At 44.3% G+C, this 18,728-nt stretch overlaps 1 protein-coding gene across 1 annotated transcript in view; it reads right to left on the bottom strand.

Moving 5' to 3' along the window:
* TSHB (thyroid stimulating hormone subunit beta) overlaps positions 1–18,728 on the bottom strand; it is a 77,319-nt gene that overhangs the window by 33,580 nt on the left and 25,011 nt on the right. The window contains exon 2 of the mRNA XM_073557270.1: positions 12,303–12,465. Within this exon, the coding sequence (XP_073413371.1) occupies positions 12,303–12,464 (162 nt within the window). The 5' untranslated portion in view covers position 12,465. The remainder of the gene's footprint in view (positions 1–12,302; positions 12,466–18,728) is intronic.

Raw genomic sequence — 18,728 nt, 5'->3', positions numbered from 1 at the left:
ATGCGTCAATTTTGAACTGTCCTCCCACCTCTCCTCTTGCTCCCTCTTTGACCACTTATAATCTGGCTTAAGACTGCACCATTCCACTGAAATTTCCCTAACTAAAGTCACCAACGACTTACTAATGACCCTGTAATCATCTTCTCGTACCTGTCTGTGTCCGTCTACTTGTACCTGTCTGTCCTCTTCTGTCCATCAGTCAATCCAGATCGCACCTGTCAGTGCCCATCTGTCTAACACCTGGTACAGCCCACACCTGCCAGTGTTTTTCTGTTCCTCAGCCGGTCCCATCTGCACCTGTGGTTCCAGTGACCCTATGTTAAGCATTGGGTTCTTGCAGCTGCACAGCAGGAATCCAGAGCCTTGCATCCTGCGGTCTTCCATTCTTCTCCGACCACTCAGGAGCCTGCACAGCAATCTCGGCGTCACAGGTGCTCTGCTCAGACCAGCTCTGTAGGACTGGATGTTGCTGCCACCTCTGGGTCAGCAATAGCAGCGCAGGCTACCTTGCAGCAAGCCACTCCAGTGGCTAAGTCCTCTCGTCACACTACTGGGCATGCTCACGAGACGATCTCCCATTGGAGATCGGGAGTCACGTGCTCAGGTCCTTCTCCTGATCTGATTGGTCCATCCCAGAGATCTCTGGAAGGTCCCGCACGGCTATGAAAGGTCGGTATGGTCGCTCGGCCATGCGCTAGTGTAGTCTCTAATTGCTACTGTGTGAATAATGATGGATGCATGAACCTGCGAATGACTCATTAAGATCACCTCCCTCTGATATTACATGTGTGGATAGGGACTTAGTCTTAGAGTCAGCGCCAGTCAGTGGCATGCTACAAGCCACAGTGCTCATCTCCACAGAGCTAGCATCCGACAGTGCGCCTCTCCTGGGCATTGTCGTATAGCGGCTGAGTCAGTAGCCACGCTGAGGTCAGCAGCCCTTGTGGGCGTCTGCGGTAGCGACGCCGCACACACGGTAGGTCAAGACGGACACCGACCCTGTGTCTTGGGCCCGAGTCCTGTGACCATATACCGTGCATGCACACCGCTGAGACCTGTGAGGTCAACAGGCTCGGCATTTATGTTTATGCCTTAAGGCGACTCTGTGAATATAACAGAGTACGCCCAGTGCACACGGGTGACGTTCAACCCGTGTGCGATATACCGCCATATTGTGCGTCTGCCATTATATAGCAGCAGTTTAACACCTTTGCACGGTGGACCCCGGGCGGCGACCGCACTTTCTATTATTTTATATTTAGTGCGTTCCGCCATCCCTAACACCCTACAATGTCTGCCTACATTCTTCATCCTTCCTTCAGGCCGTAGCAGCCTACCCACTGTAGAGGGTCTGCTTCCACTTTCTGTAGGTCAGTCCTGGAGTAGCACTTGGTGCCACCTCCTTGTCCCTCATTGCTTCGTAGTATTGGCCTACTGCCACTTATCTGAGTTGGGATTTGGCAGGCCCCCTAGTTATGTCCCTCCAGGCTTTCCGAGGGATATGGCAGAGTCGTTCCACCACCTTGCTCATTACAGTCTACAGCTACTGGGTTGGCTGTAGTGGAAGAGGTGTCAGTCCCAGCTATACTAGTTTTAATCTATTGCAATTGATGCCACTTTGCTGGTGTCTGCCACTAATTTTTGAAAATGTGTAGCCTTCTGGTTCTCCTTCATGCGCGTTGCCTGTATCAGTAGGCCTCGAAGACCGTCAGGCCTTCTTTGAGTCAACTAAACCGTGTTACTATCCTTAGATTTTTCTGACTACAGTAGACTACAAAACTTATATTTGTGCCACCTGAGTGTGGCTGAGCATGAAAGCAGGTTGAGCTGTTGCATGTGGTATCAGGGTACCCAGCACAGCAGGCCTACACTGATCCCTCACCCACCTCCTCTTAATTTGACATTCAATTGAAAGCTGTGAATGCTTGCTCAGACCACAATACCTCATGCAAGGCTGATTGCTGCAGTGCCATGCTACAATTTGTACTGTGGATGAATTGTGGACACTTTCCTGGTGTCTGTCCCTCATTTGATGTGTTTTTGCAGCTTTTTGGTCAATTTGAAGGTGTATGCATGCATTTGTTTTTGTCTCCCAATGACTGTAACAATGTTCGGTTATGTTTGGCGAATATTTGACCAATAAATCTGCAAATATTGTAAATTCAGCGATTGTAATCCGAACCAAGCATTGAAATATTCGCTCATCTCCAATTGTAACCATAAACTTTACAGGAGTCGGATACAAAATCTGTGGGCCAACTAAAAGTTGGGAGAAAATGAGTATCGCCTGGTTAGGGGGCAGTGGGACTACTGGCCCCAGGAAGAGGATCTTGTAGACTGGGGGCAATGTATTTTGGCCATCCACCTGGAGTTGTTGTAAAACCATGGACGTAAGGAATAAAAAATAGTTGCATCGTTAACCAGCCTAGGTGATTATTACAACCCACAACCTCTTCACACAATACCTGTCAGAGCTGCACTGGCAGAAGCCTCTTAAACCAAGCTCTGAGCATGTTATAATATTCATTCCGTAGCTTGGTGATCTGGATGTTGTCATGATATGGCAATGATTGAGTCCTCACGATGACATCGGGGAAGGCGCCGATTGGTGGGGAGGAGCCCCTCCCTCTCCCTGCCTTATAAATGCTGTGATCACTATCAATTGCAGCATTTAGAGGGTTAAATTGTCCAAAGCGCCTGACTGATTGAGCCGAACGCCAGGGTCCAGAAACAGTCTCTGTGGGTGACACCACTGCCTCTTCCCCTGTTCTACATGCACTCCAACCCATATCCATGATGTAGGCGAAGATGCCTCCCACCTTGTACTTGTCATTGCACACTTGCTGTCATTGCACTCTTGCAACCACTGTCAGCACCCACAGCCACGTCCTTGTCCCAACTCAGCATTCAGTTGTCCCTACCCCTGTCCTTGGAAAGCAAGCGTAAATACGCAGCAACCCACCCACAGGCCACAATACTAAATGTCCACAGGTTTGTGGAGACGGACCCTTTTCGCAACCTCATGGTAACAGGCGTTCCTCGGTACTCAGTCCCCAACTGCTGCTATTTCTCCCAGTGTGCCATCCTGGCCTTACACAAGCACGTGTCCCATAACATAAGCCGTGCCCTGACCAACGCTGTCATTGGGAGGCTCCACTTAACCACAAGCACCTGACAAGTGCTTGTGGCCAGGGAGCCAGGGAGGCTACAAATCCCTGTCGGCACACTGGGTAAACATTGTGGAAGCTGGAACCCAGTTGGACGCTGGAACGGAACAAGTGCTACTGACACCGAGGATTGCGGACCCTGGTTCAATCAGGGTTGCCCCGACCTTCTACAGCAGTTCCTGCACCTACTCATCCTCACCCTCCATCTCAGAAACATCAGTTGCAAGCTTGAAGCACTGCAGGAGAAGCGGCAACAAGCTATGCTGAAGCTAATCTGCTTGGTGACAAACCGCACACCACTGCGGAGTTGTTGAAAGGTCTAACAGACCAGACTGATCTGTGGCTCTCACCCCTGAACCTGCAACCAGGTCATGTGTGACAATGGTCATAACCAGGTGGCAGCTTTGAAGCTTGGCAACCTTGGACACGTACCATGCCTAGCCCTCATGCTCAACTTAGTGGTTCAGAGTTTTTTCAAAACCTACCTAGATCTGCCTGAGCTACTTGTGAAAGTATGTTGTGGGTGTGCCCATTTGTGCAAGTCAGCTACGGCTGCCACCGCCCTGGCATTGCGGTAACAGTGTTTGAAACTTCCAGCTCACCTACTGGTGTGCGATGTCAGAACACATTGGAACTCAACGTTGCATATGTTGGCAAGACTTTGCGAGCAGCAGAGGGCAGTAGTTGAATACCAGCAACAACATGCCCATCGGTATTCTGGTCAGCCTCTGTACATAAGAGCTGATGAGTGGGCATGGATGTCTGACATCTGTGTGGTTCTACAAAACTTTGAGGACTGGAACAAGATAGTGATCAGCGATGACAGCATAATCAGTGTCTCCATCCCACTTCTCTGTCTACTGAAACGCTTGCTGGTCACAATTAAAGAGGAGGCTTTGCAGGTGGAGCAAATTGCAATGAAGCAAGAAATGATACTGGGTCATGCTAAACAGCCTAACTGCATATCATCTTCTCAATGCAGATTGGGTGAAATTGAGAAGGAGGAACAGGAGCTGGTTGTCTGCGCTACAGACTGTAGTGCCCACACCACATTCATCCCACCTGTTCAGGGTGGATGGCCTGAATACGAGGAGGAGAGGGAGGAAGAGGACAAGGAGGAGGACAACTAGGCAAATAGGACATGGACAGTCATCCTCTTCGTGGGGACAGTAGAGTCTTTACTGTTGGCAGACTGTCCCACATGGCTGAGATTATTTTCTGCTGCCTTTCCCATAACCCTTGCGCTGTACACATTTTGGCCAACACTAATTACTGATCTATCACCCTTCTAGACCCACACTACAAGGAGAAATTTACGTTTCTTCTTCCCATTGCAGAGAGGTCTAACAAAATATTGCAGTACCAGAAGGCCCTAGTTGAAGAATTATTAAAAAATTCCCATCTGACAATGCTGGCAGCAGAGGTCACAGTTCCTTGGACAAACATGGAGTGGAGACTAGGGAGACACATACCAGATGCAGCAGAGGCAGGGGAACATTATCAAAAGTCTGGGACAGTTTTCTCAGACCTTCCAATTGCCCAGGCCCTGATGCGTGGGGTACTCCGACAAGGAGGGAAAAGTTTTGGAAGACACTCAAGAAGTACCATGCCGACCGTACCAGCGTCCTCCGTGATTCCTCTGTGTCTTACAATTAATGGGTATACAAGCTAGACACGTGGCATGACCTGTCTCTCTACACCTTGGAGACCTTGGCCTGCCCTGCCGCTAGCGTTTTGTCAGAGCGGGTTTTTAGTGCTGCTGGGTGTATTATAACAGATAGGCGCATCCGCCTATCAACTGAAAATGCTAACAGGCTAATTCTTATCAAAATGAACAAAGGCTGGATTATACTAGATTTCTCTACACCACAAGATGACAGGAGAGGAACATAAACTGAATTGCAGTGTCTTTTTCTTTCTGGTCTGGTATTCCCATGCATCCCTTCTCACCCAAACATGGGAATATGCTTCAGAATTTCATCTTTTTTGTGTCACCTCCTCCTTCTCCTGCTCCTCCTCCAACACCATAGCAACAGGGTGACTGTGCAACATATACAGGTGCTTCTCATAAAATTAGAATATCATCAAATAGTTAATTTATTTCAGTTCTTCAATACAAAAAGTGAAACTCATATATTATATAGAGTCATTATACACAGAGTGATCTATTTCAAGTGTTTTGGCAGTGTGGACAGATGCTAAGTCCTGCTGGAGAATTAAATTTCCATCTCCAAAATGCTTGTCGGCAGAGGGAAGCATAAAGTGCTCTAAAATTTCCTGGTAGACGGCTGCGCTGGCTTTGGTCTTGATAAAATACAGTGAATCTACATCAGGAGATGACATGGCTCCCCAAACCATCACCGATTGTGGAAACTTCACATTAGACCTCAAGCAGCTTGGATAGTGGCCTCTCCACTCTTCCTCCAGACTCTGGGACCATGATTTCCAAATGAAATGCAAAATTTTGGGAATGTTCACATTTAATGATGCCTTGCACACAGTCAAGGCACCCAGTGCCAGAGGCAGCAAAACAGCCCCAAAATATCTTTGAACCACCACCATATTTGACTGTAACTACTGTGTTCTTTTATTTGTAAGCATCATTCCATTTACAGTAAACAGTAAAATAATGCGCTTTACCAAAAGGCTCTATCTTGGTCTCATTTGTCCACAAGACGGCTGCTGGCTTTCTGAAAATAGTGGGAGCCACCTGCTGACCCTCTATAAATTGTGAGGGCCACCTACTGTAGTAGCAAGCATAGCTAAAACCATTGCGTGAAGGCCAGCTGTTGGCCCTCTAATATTAGAGTGATGGTCGCCTGATGTCCCTCTGGCAATAGTGAGAGGCACCTGCTGGCCCTTTAACAATAGTGAGGGTCAGCTGATGGCTCTCTATCTATAATAATAAATGCCCTAACCAGCTTCCGGTTGTAACAACTTCCGTCCAGTTGTAACCGGTGACGTCACCACACACACACGCACATGTTAACCCTCAACACACCACACCGCCTCAACACACACTCCTCTCACCTTTCACCTCCACTCATGTCCACTCACTCTTTCACTCCACATACGTTCCTTTCTCTCACTCCGTTTCTCATACTCACACCGTCATCGTCGCTGCCCCGACATCTTCCTCCGCCGCCGCGATCCAGGATCCAGACGGTCTCCAGGCCGCCGACATGTTCTTGCGGGACGCCATCTTGGATGTCGTGAAGTCCCGCGAGATTCAAGATGGCGTCGCCGCAACAATATGTCGCTGGCGTGGACGACGTCGGGATCCAAAAAGATGGCGTCGGCGAAATCTCGCGAGATTACGCCGACGCCATTTTGGATCCCGATGTCGCCCATGCCAGCGACATGTTGTTGCGGCGACGCCATCTTGAATATCGCGGGACTTCACGACATCCAAGATGACGTCCCGCAAGAATATGTCGCTGGCGTGGGCGACATCGGGATCCAAAATGGCGCCGGCATAATCTCGCGAGATTTCGCCGACGCCATCTTTTTGGATCCCGATGTCGTCCATGCCAGCGACATGTTGTTGCGGCGACGCTATCTTGAATATCGCGGGATTTCACGAAATCCAAGATGGCGTCCCGCAAGAACATGTCGGCGGCCTGGAGAACGTCTGGATCCTGGATCGCGGCGGCGGAGGAAGATGTCGGGGCAGCGACGATGACGGTGTGAGTATGAGAAACGGAGTGAGAGAAAGGAACGTATGTGGAGTGAAAGAGTGAGTGGACATGAGTGGAGGTGAAAGGTGAGAGGAGTGTGTGTTGAGGCGGTGTGGTGTGTTGAGGGTTAACATGGCAAGAGGTGTTAACGACGTCGGCAAAATCTCGCGAGATTTCGCCGACGCCATCTTGCATTCGTGAAATTGCGTCATTTACCTCACGCCGACTTGCTGTGCGAACGCTTGGCATTGCCTGTACCACCATAACTACTGCTGCCTTGGTCCTATGCCTGTTTACTGCCGGTGTCTAATTACTGGACCAATTTGCCTGTACCGCCATAACTACTGCTGCCTTGCTCCTCTGCCGGTGTCTAATTACAGGACCAATTTGCCTATACCGCCATAACTACTGCCTTTGTCCTCTGCCGGTGTCTAATTACAGGGCCAATTTGCCTATACTGCCATAACTACTGCTGCCTTTGTCCTCTGCCAGTGTCTAATTACAGGGCCAATTTGCCTCTATCGCCATAACTACTGCTGCTTTGGTCATCTGCCTGTTTACTGCCGGTGCCTAATTACAAGGCCAATTTGCCTCTACCGCCATAACTACTGCTGCCTTGCTCCTCTGCCGGTGTCTAATTATAGGGCTAATTTGCCTCTACCGCCATAACTACTGCTGCCTTGCTCCTCTGCCGGTGTCTAATTACAGGGCTAATTTGCCTCTACCGCCATAACTACTGCTACCTTGCTCCTCTGCCGGTGTCTAATTACAGGGCCAATTTGCCTCTACCGCCATAACTACTGCTGCCTTGCTCCTCTGCTGGTGTCTAATTACAGGGCCAATTTGCCTCTACCGCCATAACTACTGCTGCATTGCTCCTCTGCTGGTGTCTAATTACAGGGCCAATTTGCCAATACCGCCATAACTACTGCTGCCTTGCTCCTCTGCCGGTGTCTAATTACAGGGCCAATTTGCCTCTACCGCCAAAAGTACTGCTGCCTTGCTCCTCTGACTGTTCACTGCCTGTGTCTAATTACAGGGCCAATTTGCCTCTACCGCCATAACTACTGCTGCCTTGCTCCTCTGCCGGTGTCTAATTACAGGGCCAATTTGCCTCTACCGCCATAACTACTGCTGCCTTGCTCCTCTGCCGGTGTCTAATTACAGGGCCAATTTGCCTCTACCGCCATAACTACTGCTGCGTTGCTCCTCTGCCGGTGTCTAATTACAGGGCCAATTTGCCTCTACCGCCATAACTACTGCTGCCTTGCTCCTCTGCCGGTGTCTAACTACAGGGCCAATTTGCCACTACCACTTCATAACTACTGCTGGGCAATTACAGGGTCAATTAGTATCTGTTTACTCTACAATACTCCAGGACGCCTTCTTCACTGCCAGATAACTGCCAAATAGACTCCTTTACCTGTGCCAACATGAGTCATAACAAAAAGTATGCCAATGCCAGTGAAAGGAAAGCAGCTTTAGCACTACGACAAAAACAACGCCGTGCTAATGAGACTCCTGAGGAAAAACACCATCGCCTTGAGAAGATTAAGGCTTATAAACACCGTCGCCTCACACACGAATCCCCTAACTCTAAATCCATAAGATTGGCTGAAGAAGCCTCTGCACGCCGTCACCGCCGACAACAGACGGCCTCTTCCTCATCATTATTATTAGACTCACAACAGGATGCTTCCACATTAGCATGTGGAACAATTTACTGCTACACTTCATCCCATATGCCGTTCACTGACATAACTAATCAGCAATCTGTTTCTGCCATATCAATACCACCATTTAATACCGATGCACAGTATGCCAATGCCAGTGAAAGGAAAGCAGCTTTAGCACTACGACAAAAACAACGCCGTGCTAATGAGACTCCTGAGGAAAAACAGCATCGACTTGACAAGATTAAGGCTTATAAACGCCGTCGTCTCACACACGAATCCCCTAACTCTAAATCTATTACATTGGCTGAAGAAGCCTCTACACGCCATCACTGCCAACAACAGACGGCTTCTTCCTCATCATTATTAGTAGACTCACAACAGGATGCTTCCACATCAGCATGTGGAACAAGTTACTACCACACTTCATCCTATATGCCGTTCACTGACATAACTAATCAGCAATCTGTTTCTGCCCTATCAATACCACCATTAGTCAATACCAACGCACAGTTTCTTCACATACAAGCTGCAGTTAGCCCGCAGAAAGTGCAACCAAGACAAATATACGTTGGTCTCAAAACTAGGCGCACCCCATCGGTTGGACATGCACTTCTACTACAACCTCACATTTTCACTAATGATGAAAATAGTATTACCGAACACAGCTGTGGTGACATGACCCATGTATGTGAGCATTGCGAAGCTTTGCATTTTGTAGCAGAGATACCTTCTGATAACAACTTTACGCTCTGCTGTCAGAAGGGTAAAGTCCATGTACCCATACTACAATATCCTGATGTCTTTACACGTTTGCTGAAAGGGCAAAGTGAATTTAGCAAAAATTTCATGGATAATATTCGAAGTATTAACAGTTCCTTTGCTTTTGCCTCCATGGGTGCAAATATTTCACCACCTCCTGGATATGGCCCATACTGTTTCCGCATACATGGCCAGATCTATCATAGAACTGGAACACTACATCCCTCAGATGACCAGCAACGCGCATTTGCCCAACTTTACATTCTCGATACCACTACCGCAAACGAACAACGCTTACGATGTAAAGAAAATCAAAAATGTACAAAACGGAACTGTCATGCCAAACATCACTATGGCTATTAAACAAGATCGTACTCAAGACCCTCAACGCTACAATAATCCCACTGTCAGTGAAGTAGCAGTCGTGTTTCAAAATGACAATGGTGAGCCACTAATGTCCACTCGCAGGATTTCAGAATACTCAAGATGGCATGGCCGCAAGAACATGTCGCCGGCGTGGACAATGTCGGGATCCAGGATGGCGCCGGCGGAAGAAGATGTCGGGGATCGTGGAGCAGCGACGATGACGGTGTGAGTATGAGAGACGGAGTGAGAGAAAGGGTCGTATGTGGAGTGAAAGAGTGAATGGACGTGAGTGGAGATGGTGAAAGGTGAGAGGAGTGTGTGTTGAAGCGGTGTGGTGTGTTGAGGAGGTATGTGTGTATTGAGGGTTAACATGGCAAGAGGTGTGTCACTATCCTCTCGATGCGATAGCATCGGGCCTTAATCTACTATAATAAATGCGCTAAGCAGCTTCCGGGTTGTAACAACTTCCGTCCAGTTGTAACTGGTGACGTCACAGCACACCTCTTGCCATGTTAACCCTCAACACACCACTCCTCAACACACACTCCTCTCACCTTTCACTATCTCCACTAATGTCCACTCGCAGGATTTCAGAATACTCAAGATGGCATGGCCGCAAGAACATGTCGCCGGCGTGGACAACGTCGGGATCCAGGATGGCGCCGGCGGAAGAAGATGTCGGGGATCATGGAGCAGCGACGATGACAGTGTGAGTATGAGAGACGGAGTGAGAGAAAGGGTCGTATGTGGAGTGAAAGAGTGAGTGGATGTGAGTGGAGATGGTGAAATGTGAGAGGAGTGTGTGTTGAGGAGGTGTGTGTGTATTGAGGGTTAACATGGCAAGAGGTGTGTCACTATCCTCTCGATGCGATAGCATCGGGCCTTAATCTAGTCAATAATAAGGACCGTCTGATTGCCCTCTACAAATAGTGAGGGCTACCTGATGGTCCTGAAAAAAACATGTTGTGACTTTCAGAGTCCCTCCTTCAGATATTAAACAGGAAGTGTCTGATCATGTCTCACATACCACATGGTCAGGTAGGGTAGCAAAATTTTAAAATTACTTTTCCTTGTGAATGTTTTTTTTTACCATTGAAAGCAATGCAAAAGTGCAAAAATGCAGCAAAAACACTATACATGAACATAGCCCAAGGTGTGGAAAAACTTTTTATTTTTTTTTCTCTAATTTATTTTGCCTTATATACAAGTCATTATCCTGGAAAGAATGTTTCTTGACATTTTTTACAATAAAATCAATTTTATCTTAGGTTCTGCATGTTTTATTTTCAGTGCATAAAAGTGGCGTAATACTCTTAACAACATTATTCCCAGCAGCGACCTGGGATTCAGAGATGCTTCCAGGGGTCATACTCATGCCGTTCCCATGCTACTTCAGTGCTGTTTCTATCGATTTGAGAAATATTTAGACCCTTCCAGACCTCCGAAGGGGGATGTGGGCCGGCCGGAAAAATGCTTGAGTTTCCCATTGACTTCCATTATACTCGTTACTCGGGTTGAGCATCCAAATATGTTTTGCTCGACTTGAGTAACGAGCACCCAAGCATTTTAGTGCTTTCTTATCACTAGACAATATTTCTCTTCCAAAACTCCAATAATTGGTCTCTTCACGATCAAGACATTTATAGACTATTTTAAAAAGGAAAGGGGATGCTTTACAATGGTAGTGTTCTGTCTCTGACATAATTCACGACCTTTAACTGTCTATTTTGATAATATATATAATGATTTGCTGTGAATATCCATAGTATTCAGTTTCAGCCATAGATTTAATGTTTTCATTGTTTTTGGCTCCGTCTAGTGACCAGAGTCATAACTGCATGCTATTATACACTGTACTTCCTGAATTCTATTTCCCTCTCTTCACAATGCATTTTGGGAAGGTTTGCAAAGCACCCTGGTAAGTTGCAAACCATCATGGTTAAGTCCAGCCCCCATTTTCCCTCCAGTTCTCCATTTTCTATCAAGCCTGCATTTTGTGAACATCTCATTTCTCTACTTCCCTTGCGTCAGCATCGCTGGTATGTAACATGCTCCCTGTATATAATCCCTATCTCATATTAGCCAACTTAGATAGCTCCCTTGGTCAGCTAGTAGTGCAGATATGTATGTTATGTATATATATATTCCTATGAACCCAGTACTGATTGTATTTATATGTTTCTGTTTGTAGTTTCACCACATCTATATACTCTGCGTTCAATAAAGCACAGATTCAACTACTGACTCCCTTATTGGACCCCAGTACAGCAGTTTAGCTGCTTGTTAAGCTACATGAATCCCGGTTCATTTAGTGATGACATGACAGGTAGACATGACAGGTAGACTTGGACCTTTGACAACTTTTTTGAGAAGTGTTGCTGCCATCAATTTCTAAATTAGTTAATTTTTCAAATGAAATGGAAAATGTCTTGCATCTTCTGATCTGTGTCCTATGTTCTGAATCACATATGGCTTTAAGAGATTTCCAAATAATTGCACTATCTCTTCCTTTACATTTTATACAGCATCCCAAATTTGGGGCAATTGGATTTGTACATTGTATCAGATTATGTGAGTATGATATCAATTTGTAGGTTGTTTTAGATGTTAATCTCAATAAACATTAGATATCATATTATTACAATGAAAACACATACCATTGTCTTGCAGTATCCAGAGCATATGGTGGTGTTGACAGCAATACAGTAGGCACACTCCTCCTTCTCCACATACATAATATATTCAGTCAGCATACACAGAGAGAAAGCATGCCCAAAGGCAAAGCAAAACAGAAAATATGCCATGAATATAGTTGCCATCCTATAAAAAAAACAGCGACACATTTTAAGCTTTGGAGTAAATCAGTTCCCTTCACATGTTTCGCGAAAGTCAAAGACCATGTCTCATCAGAAAAAGCAATCAACTTTGTTACTTCTGAAGCGTACACCTTCCTTTGGATGAAACATTACAGGGACTACAGTTATAGGCTGCCTAAACACGGCCAGGGAACGGGGTATGAGTGCTGCAGATTTGACAAATTTTCTTCACACAAATGCAGTGTCAATTTATGAGGTAATAACTCTGGAATGCATCAGCATATCCCATTGATTCTAGGAAAGTTTTTTCATGACAAATTGCACTTCATGCAAGTGGAAAATTAAGGTCACCATGATTTGTGTTTATTTATGCAAAAATTGGAAATTTGCTGAAAATTTTGAGAAATTCACAATTTTCGAACTTTGAATTTTTATGTCCTTAAAACAGATGGCCATGGCACTAAAAGTAATTAATAAATAATATTCGCTACATATCTACTTTACATTAGCATAATTTTTGAAAAATGTATATATTTTTTGCAACAAAGTTTGATTAAAAGTTCAGCAATTTTTCAAGTTTCAGACCAAATTTACAATACCAATTTCTTTAGGGACCACATCACATTTGATGTGAATTTGAGGTCCTATGTGGCATAAAATACCTAAAAGTGACAGCATTTTAAAAACGGAACCCTTCAAAAGTGTTCAAAACCACATTCAAGAAATGTATTTACCCTTTAGGTGCTTCACAGGAATTTTTGTGGAAGCAAAATTTTTATATTCATAAAAGTAACAGGAGAAAAAGCACCCCAAAATTTGTTAGAAATTTCTAAATACACCAAGATCTCCATATGCGGTGGAAAACTTCTGTTTTGTTGCCTGGCAGGGCTTGGAAGAGAAAAAGTACCATTTATCTTTTGGAGAGCAAAATTGGCTGTCACATTTAAAGAACCCCTGATATGCTTAAACAGTAGAAACCCCTTACAATTGACTACATTTTGGAAATTAACATTACTCAATATATTTATCTAGAGCTGTGGCGAGCATCTTCATCCCACTAGTTCTTCACAAAATGTTATAACATTAAGCCATAATAATGCACATGAACATTTTACCCGTAGAAATGTTGCTTTAACTTCCATTTTTTCTTTTTACAAGAGTTAGGCTAGTTTAACATTAGCGCATTTTACATGCAGCGCACAGCGCCGCTAAGCCCCGCCCCTGCCCGCCCCATCCGGTCATCGCCTCCTACTATATCACACGGCTGCATGCGATCTGCGCACCCTATCTTTAGCATAGGGTGCGCAGACCGTGCGCTGGCCGTGCGCTAGTAGGATTTTGGTGTGCGCTGCGACAAAATGCAACATGGTGCGTTCGGCGCACACCAGCGCACCTTCAAAAGTGCTAAAGATAGGGTGCGCAGATCGCATGCAGCCGTGTGCGATAGTAGGAGGCGATGACCGGATGGGGTGGGCATAAAGCGGGCAGGGGGCGGGGCTTAGCGGCGCCGTGCTCTGCATGTAAAATGCGCTAATGTGAAACTAGCCTAACAGGAGAAAATGGACCCCAAAATTTGTTGTGGAATTTCGAAATGTGGTATACACCGATACTCCACATTTGGGAGGAAACAACTGTTTGGGCGCATGGCAGGGTTTGGATGGGAAGGAGCACCATTTGAATTTTGAAGTGCAATTTTGACTGAAATAGATTGTGGATGCCATATTGCATTTAAAAAGCCCTTGATATGCCAAAACAGCAGAAACCCCACAGAATTTACCTCATTTTGGAAACCACACCCTTCAAGGAATTCATGCAATGGTATTGTGAGCACCTAGGTCCCTCAGGTACTTCAAACTGAACTTTATGACATTGGGAAGTGAAAATGAAAAATTAAATTTATTTTCCACAAAAATGTTGCTTTAGCCACAAATTTTTCATTTTCACAATAAAAGAAAAAGTAATTGGACCACACAGTTTTTTTTACTTTCTCCTAAATATGACGATGCCCCATATGTGGGATAAAACTACTGATTGGGCACACAAAAGGGCTTGGAAGTGAAGAAGTGCTCTTTGAATTTTGGAGTGCTATTTTAGCTGCAATAGATTTCGGTTCCATGCCACATTTGAATAGCTGACATGAAAAAACAGCAAGACTCCCCCCACAAGTGACCTTATTTGGGCAACTATACCTCTAGAGGAAATCATGTAGGTGGGTGTAGGGGATATTTTTAAACCTCAGTTGATTCACAGAAATGTATAACAATGGGCTGAATAAGGGGAAAATCTAAAATGTTGCTTCGGCTCCAATTTTTTTCAATTTTAAAAGGGGTAATAGGAGAAAAAATTAGTACACAATTTCTCCTGACTAGGCCAATACCACAAATATAAAAAGAGAGAAGCCATCGCTGCCGATGGTCAGAACGCATAACATGAAGTGCAATGCACATTCTGACCATTGGCAGCACTGGCTTTTCTCTTTTTATATATGCATATTGCGTCGTGGCTGACCACCACTGTTGCCGTGCGCGCTGGGTTATGTTCGCCATTTTTGCTGTATTCAATGTGATGGATCTAGGCTGCTGTGCACACACACAGCAGCCCCGCCCTGCCCCAGGCTTTATAATTTGTACATCTGTGTCTGAGCCTGCATCACCCTTCATCTGTGTTTGCTGGTTGGGCAGTGTGTGGAGGTTTAACCTGAGATGTCTGTGTTCAGACCTGGTTGGCCTTTATCTGCACTTGTTTCATCTGGCTGCACAGGAGCGATTCAGACATGTTTCAGGTACATTTGCAATAGATATGGTCTTGCTTTTAAAATATTCAGGAGGCCGTAATGGCACAGTGAGTAATAAAAAATGTAGAGTAGGACCCCCCACATGAGATTGCCTTGGCGCGGCGGGGTAGCTCAATGTATTGATCAATATTTTGCCAAAAGTCTCATTTTGATTACAGTTAGATGTCAATATGTGCATTGCACTTCATGTTATGCGTTCTGACCATCGGCAGCGCTGGCTTCTCTCTTTTTATATAGGCCAATACCACACATGTGTTTGAAAACTACTTTTGAGGTACAGTGCAAAGCTCAGAAGGGAAGAAGTTCCTTATTGGAATGTAGATTTTGCTGGAATGGTATGATGGTGCCATATGACATTGGTAGCGCCTCTGAAGTGCCAGAACAGCAGAAACCCCCATAAGTAACCTCATTTTACAAACTACTCCTCAATGAATGAGATCGAGGGGTGCAGTGAGCATGTTGACACCATATGTGCATCACAGAATTTTATACCATTGATTGGTGAAGAAAGAGTAAATACATTTTTAATCACTAAAATTGTGTTTTAGCCCAAAGTTTTTAATTTTTATAAGGGCTATTAGGAAAAAATGGACTGCACATTGGTGTGTATTTTCTCCTGAGTGCACCAATACCCTACATGTATTCAGGAATAACTTTTCAGGCACAGTGAAAAGCTCAGCAGTGAAGGAGCATTATATTATAGTGCATGTCTGTGGGAGAGAGGGGGAGAGAGGGAAAGGTGGAACTTGACACTTTGAGACATATATCATAAACCGTTGCTAATTAATGTAGCTGGTGGGTGCCATACCTGCTGGTGATTTCAACTGAATTGAAGAAGAGGGAGAGGTATTTCCAGCATGTCCATCCAGCTTAAATAAAATTTCTTTTTATTGGAACATTTTAAAAAACAATTGTAAAATTGAGAGAGAGACGCTCTGCCTGACACGTTTCTGGCACACCTCGGTGCCCTTAGTCATATAATGACAAAATGAGTCCATCTGCCTGATTACAGTGAATTTTCTGTCCAGAATTTTGTCTGAATCACATAGTTCAGATACTTACACATAAACCCGCTCACTGTAGAGCACAACATACAAGTGAATCCAGACTTACTGTGATCTTTGGGAAGCAGAATGAACTTATCAACAGCAGTTCAAGAATTGGTTTTAATTATTGCATTTTTTACACCATTCACCTTGCACCAAAAGTGATAAAGCAGCTTTATTCTTCGGGTCACTATGATTACATTGATGCCACATTTATATATATTTTTATTTTTTGGCCAATAGCACAATAAAAATAATTTTTTACAAAATAAATTTTGTTTGCGTCACCATATTTTGAAGGCTATAGTTTTTTTTACTGTTCATTTGACAGAGCTATGTGAGGGCTTGTTTTGCTTTTTTGTGGAATAAGTTGGAGTTTTTATTGGAACATTTCTTGGTACATATTGTAAATAATACTTTTTTATCACTTTCTACTCTAATTTTTGCGAGGCAAAATGAACAAAAAATAGCAATTCAGGAATTGTGTTTCACACTATTCATCATGTGATAAGTCAAAAGTGATAAGACAGTATTATTTTTGGGGTCAGTACGAATACAGTGATGCCACATTTATATATTTTTTCAATGCTTTGCTGCTTTCTGAAAATAAAAACAATTTTATGGACAAAAAAATTTGTTTTGCATGGCCTTATTCTGACAGCTATGGCTCTTTATTTTTTTCCCTGACTTAGCTGTGTGGGGCTTGATTTTTTGTCCGAGAAGTTTGCGTTTTCAGTGATAGAATTTCTATCTACATACAACTTTTTGATCTCATTTTATTCCCCTTTTTTCATCTGTATGAGGAAAAGAAATTATTTTTTGTTTATTTATTTTGACAGTGTTCGCTGTAGGAATTAAATAGTGTGACAGTTTTTATAAATCAGGTCATTCTGGACTCATTGATACTAAATATGTGTGTTTTTTTAAAACTTATTTTTATTTTTACATAATTTACATATTTATTGGTGAAATATTTATTTAGATTTTTTCGTTCTTTATTTTTTGTAGGTTTTTTAAAACTTTTTTTAAAACTATTTTACTTAGTCGCTCTATGGGACTTTTATGACTCTGATCACTGGTATAATGCATCGCAATACCCATGTACTGAAATGCATTACACACTGACAGAACACCTTTTAGACCATGCTATGAGCATGGTCAAACAGGCCACCACAACTGGCATACCTGGACTTCATTATTTGACCTCACGTTGCCATGACTATCATCAACCTACGATTATGTTACGGGGTGCCGATAGCGTGGTTGTTTTTAGAGATGGAAAAACAGTCAGGGCAGACACAGGAAGTGAATTGATTGGCAGACACAGGAAGTGAATAAAAAACTGGAGTCTGAACTGAGAAAGTAAGTTAATGTGTATGCATAATGTAAGTGCATATTAACACATGACCATTACACAGAGAAAACAAAAACAAAATCACAAATATCCTAAAATAAACTGCAAACACACAGAGTGGTTAAGTGGAGTACGTACTGTCAAGGACAGTGATTGGGTACCCAGTTGGCAGGGGTGGATACCCAGTCCGTGCCCCATTACCTGTCAGACTTCAAGGATGTGTTTTCTGAGCAGATGAGCCTAGAGCTTCCCCCTCATCGTCCATATGACTGTGCCATTAATCTAGTTCCTGGTGCCAAGCTTCTCAAAAGCAGACTCTATAACATCTCAGGTCCAGAATGGTAGGCCATGAAGAACTATATTACAGAAAGTCTGGCTAAGGGTCACATCAGACCGTCCTCATCTCCCATTGCTGAGGGGTTCTTTTTTGTCAAAAAGAAAGATGGGGGGGTTATATCCTTGCCTGGATTTCCGGGAAATCAATGCGATCACTGTCTGTGATCCGTATCCGCTACCTGTGATCCCTGACCTCTTTAATCAAATTGTTGGGGCAAAATGGTTCTCTAAGATGGACCTCAGTGGGGCATACAACCTCATCCGCATTAAGGAGGGGGATGAGTGGAAGACTGTGTTCAATATGCCAGAAAGACACTATGAGAATCTGGTGATGCCTTTCGGGCTGACGAACACGCCCGCTGTCTTTCAGTACTTTATTAATGACATATTTAGTCATCTAGTAGGCAGGTTTGTTGTGATCTACCTGGATGATATTCTTATTTATTCACCTGACCTTGAGTCACACCAGGGACATGTCAGGCAAGTCTTACACATACTATGGGACAATAAATTGTATGTCAAACCCGAGAAGTGTATGTTCTTGGTTGAGGAGATCCCTTTCCTTGGATATGTATTGTCTGCCACCGGTTGTTGCATGGATCTGACGAAAGTCCGGGCAGTATTGGAGTGGGATTGTACCGAGGATTTGAAGGTGTTACAAAGGTTCTTGAGTTTCGTCAACTACTACCGTAAATTCAAAAAAAAACTTTTCGGTAGTAGCTAAACTGCTCACAAAT

This window comes from Dendrobates tinctorius, unplaced genomic scaffold (genome assembly GCF_039654945.1).
Source record: "Dendrobates tinctorius isolate UK_male_01 unplaced genomic scaffold, ASM3965494v1 ptg000246l, whole genome shotgun sequence".
NCBI lineage: Eukaryota > Metazoa > Chordata > Amphibia > Anura > Dendrobatidae > Dendrobates > Dendrobates tinctorius.
Note: the sequence above shows the minus strand (reverse complement) of the source record. Positions and strands in the feature narration are given on the sequence as shown.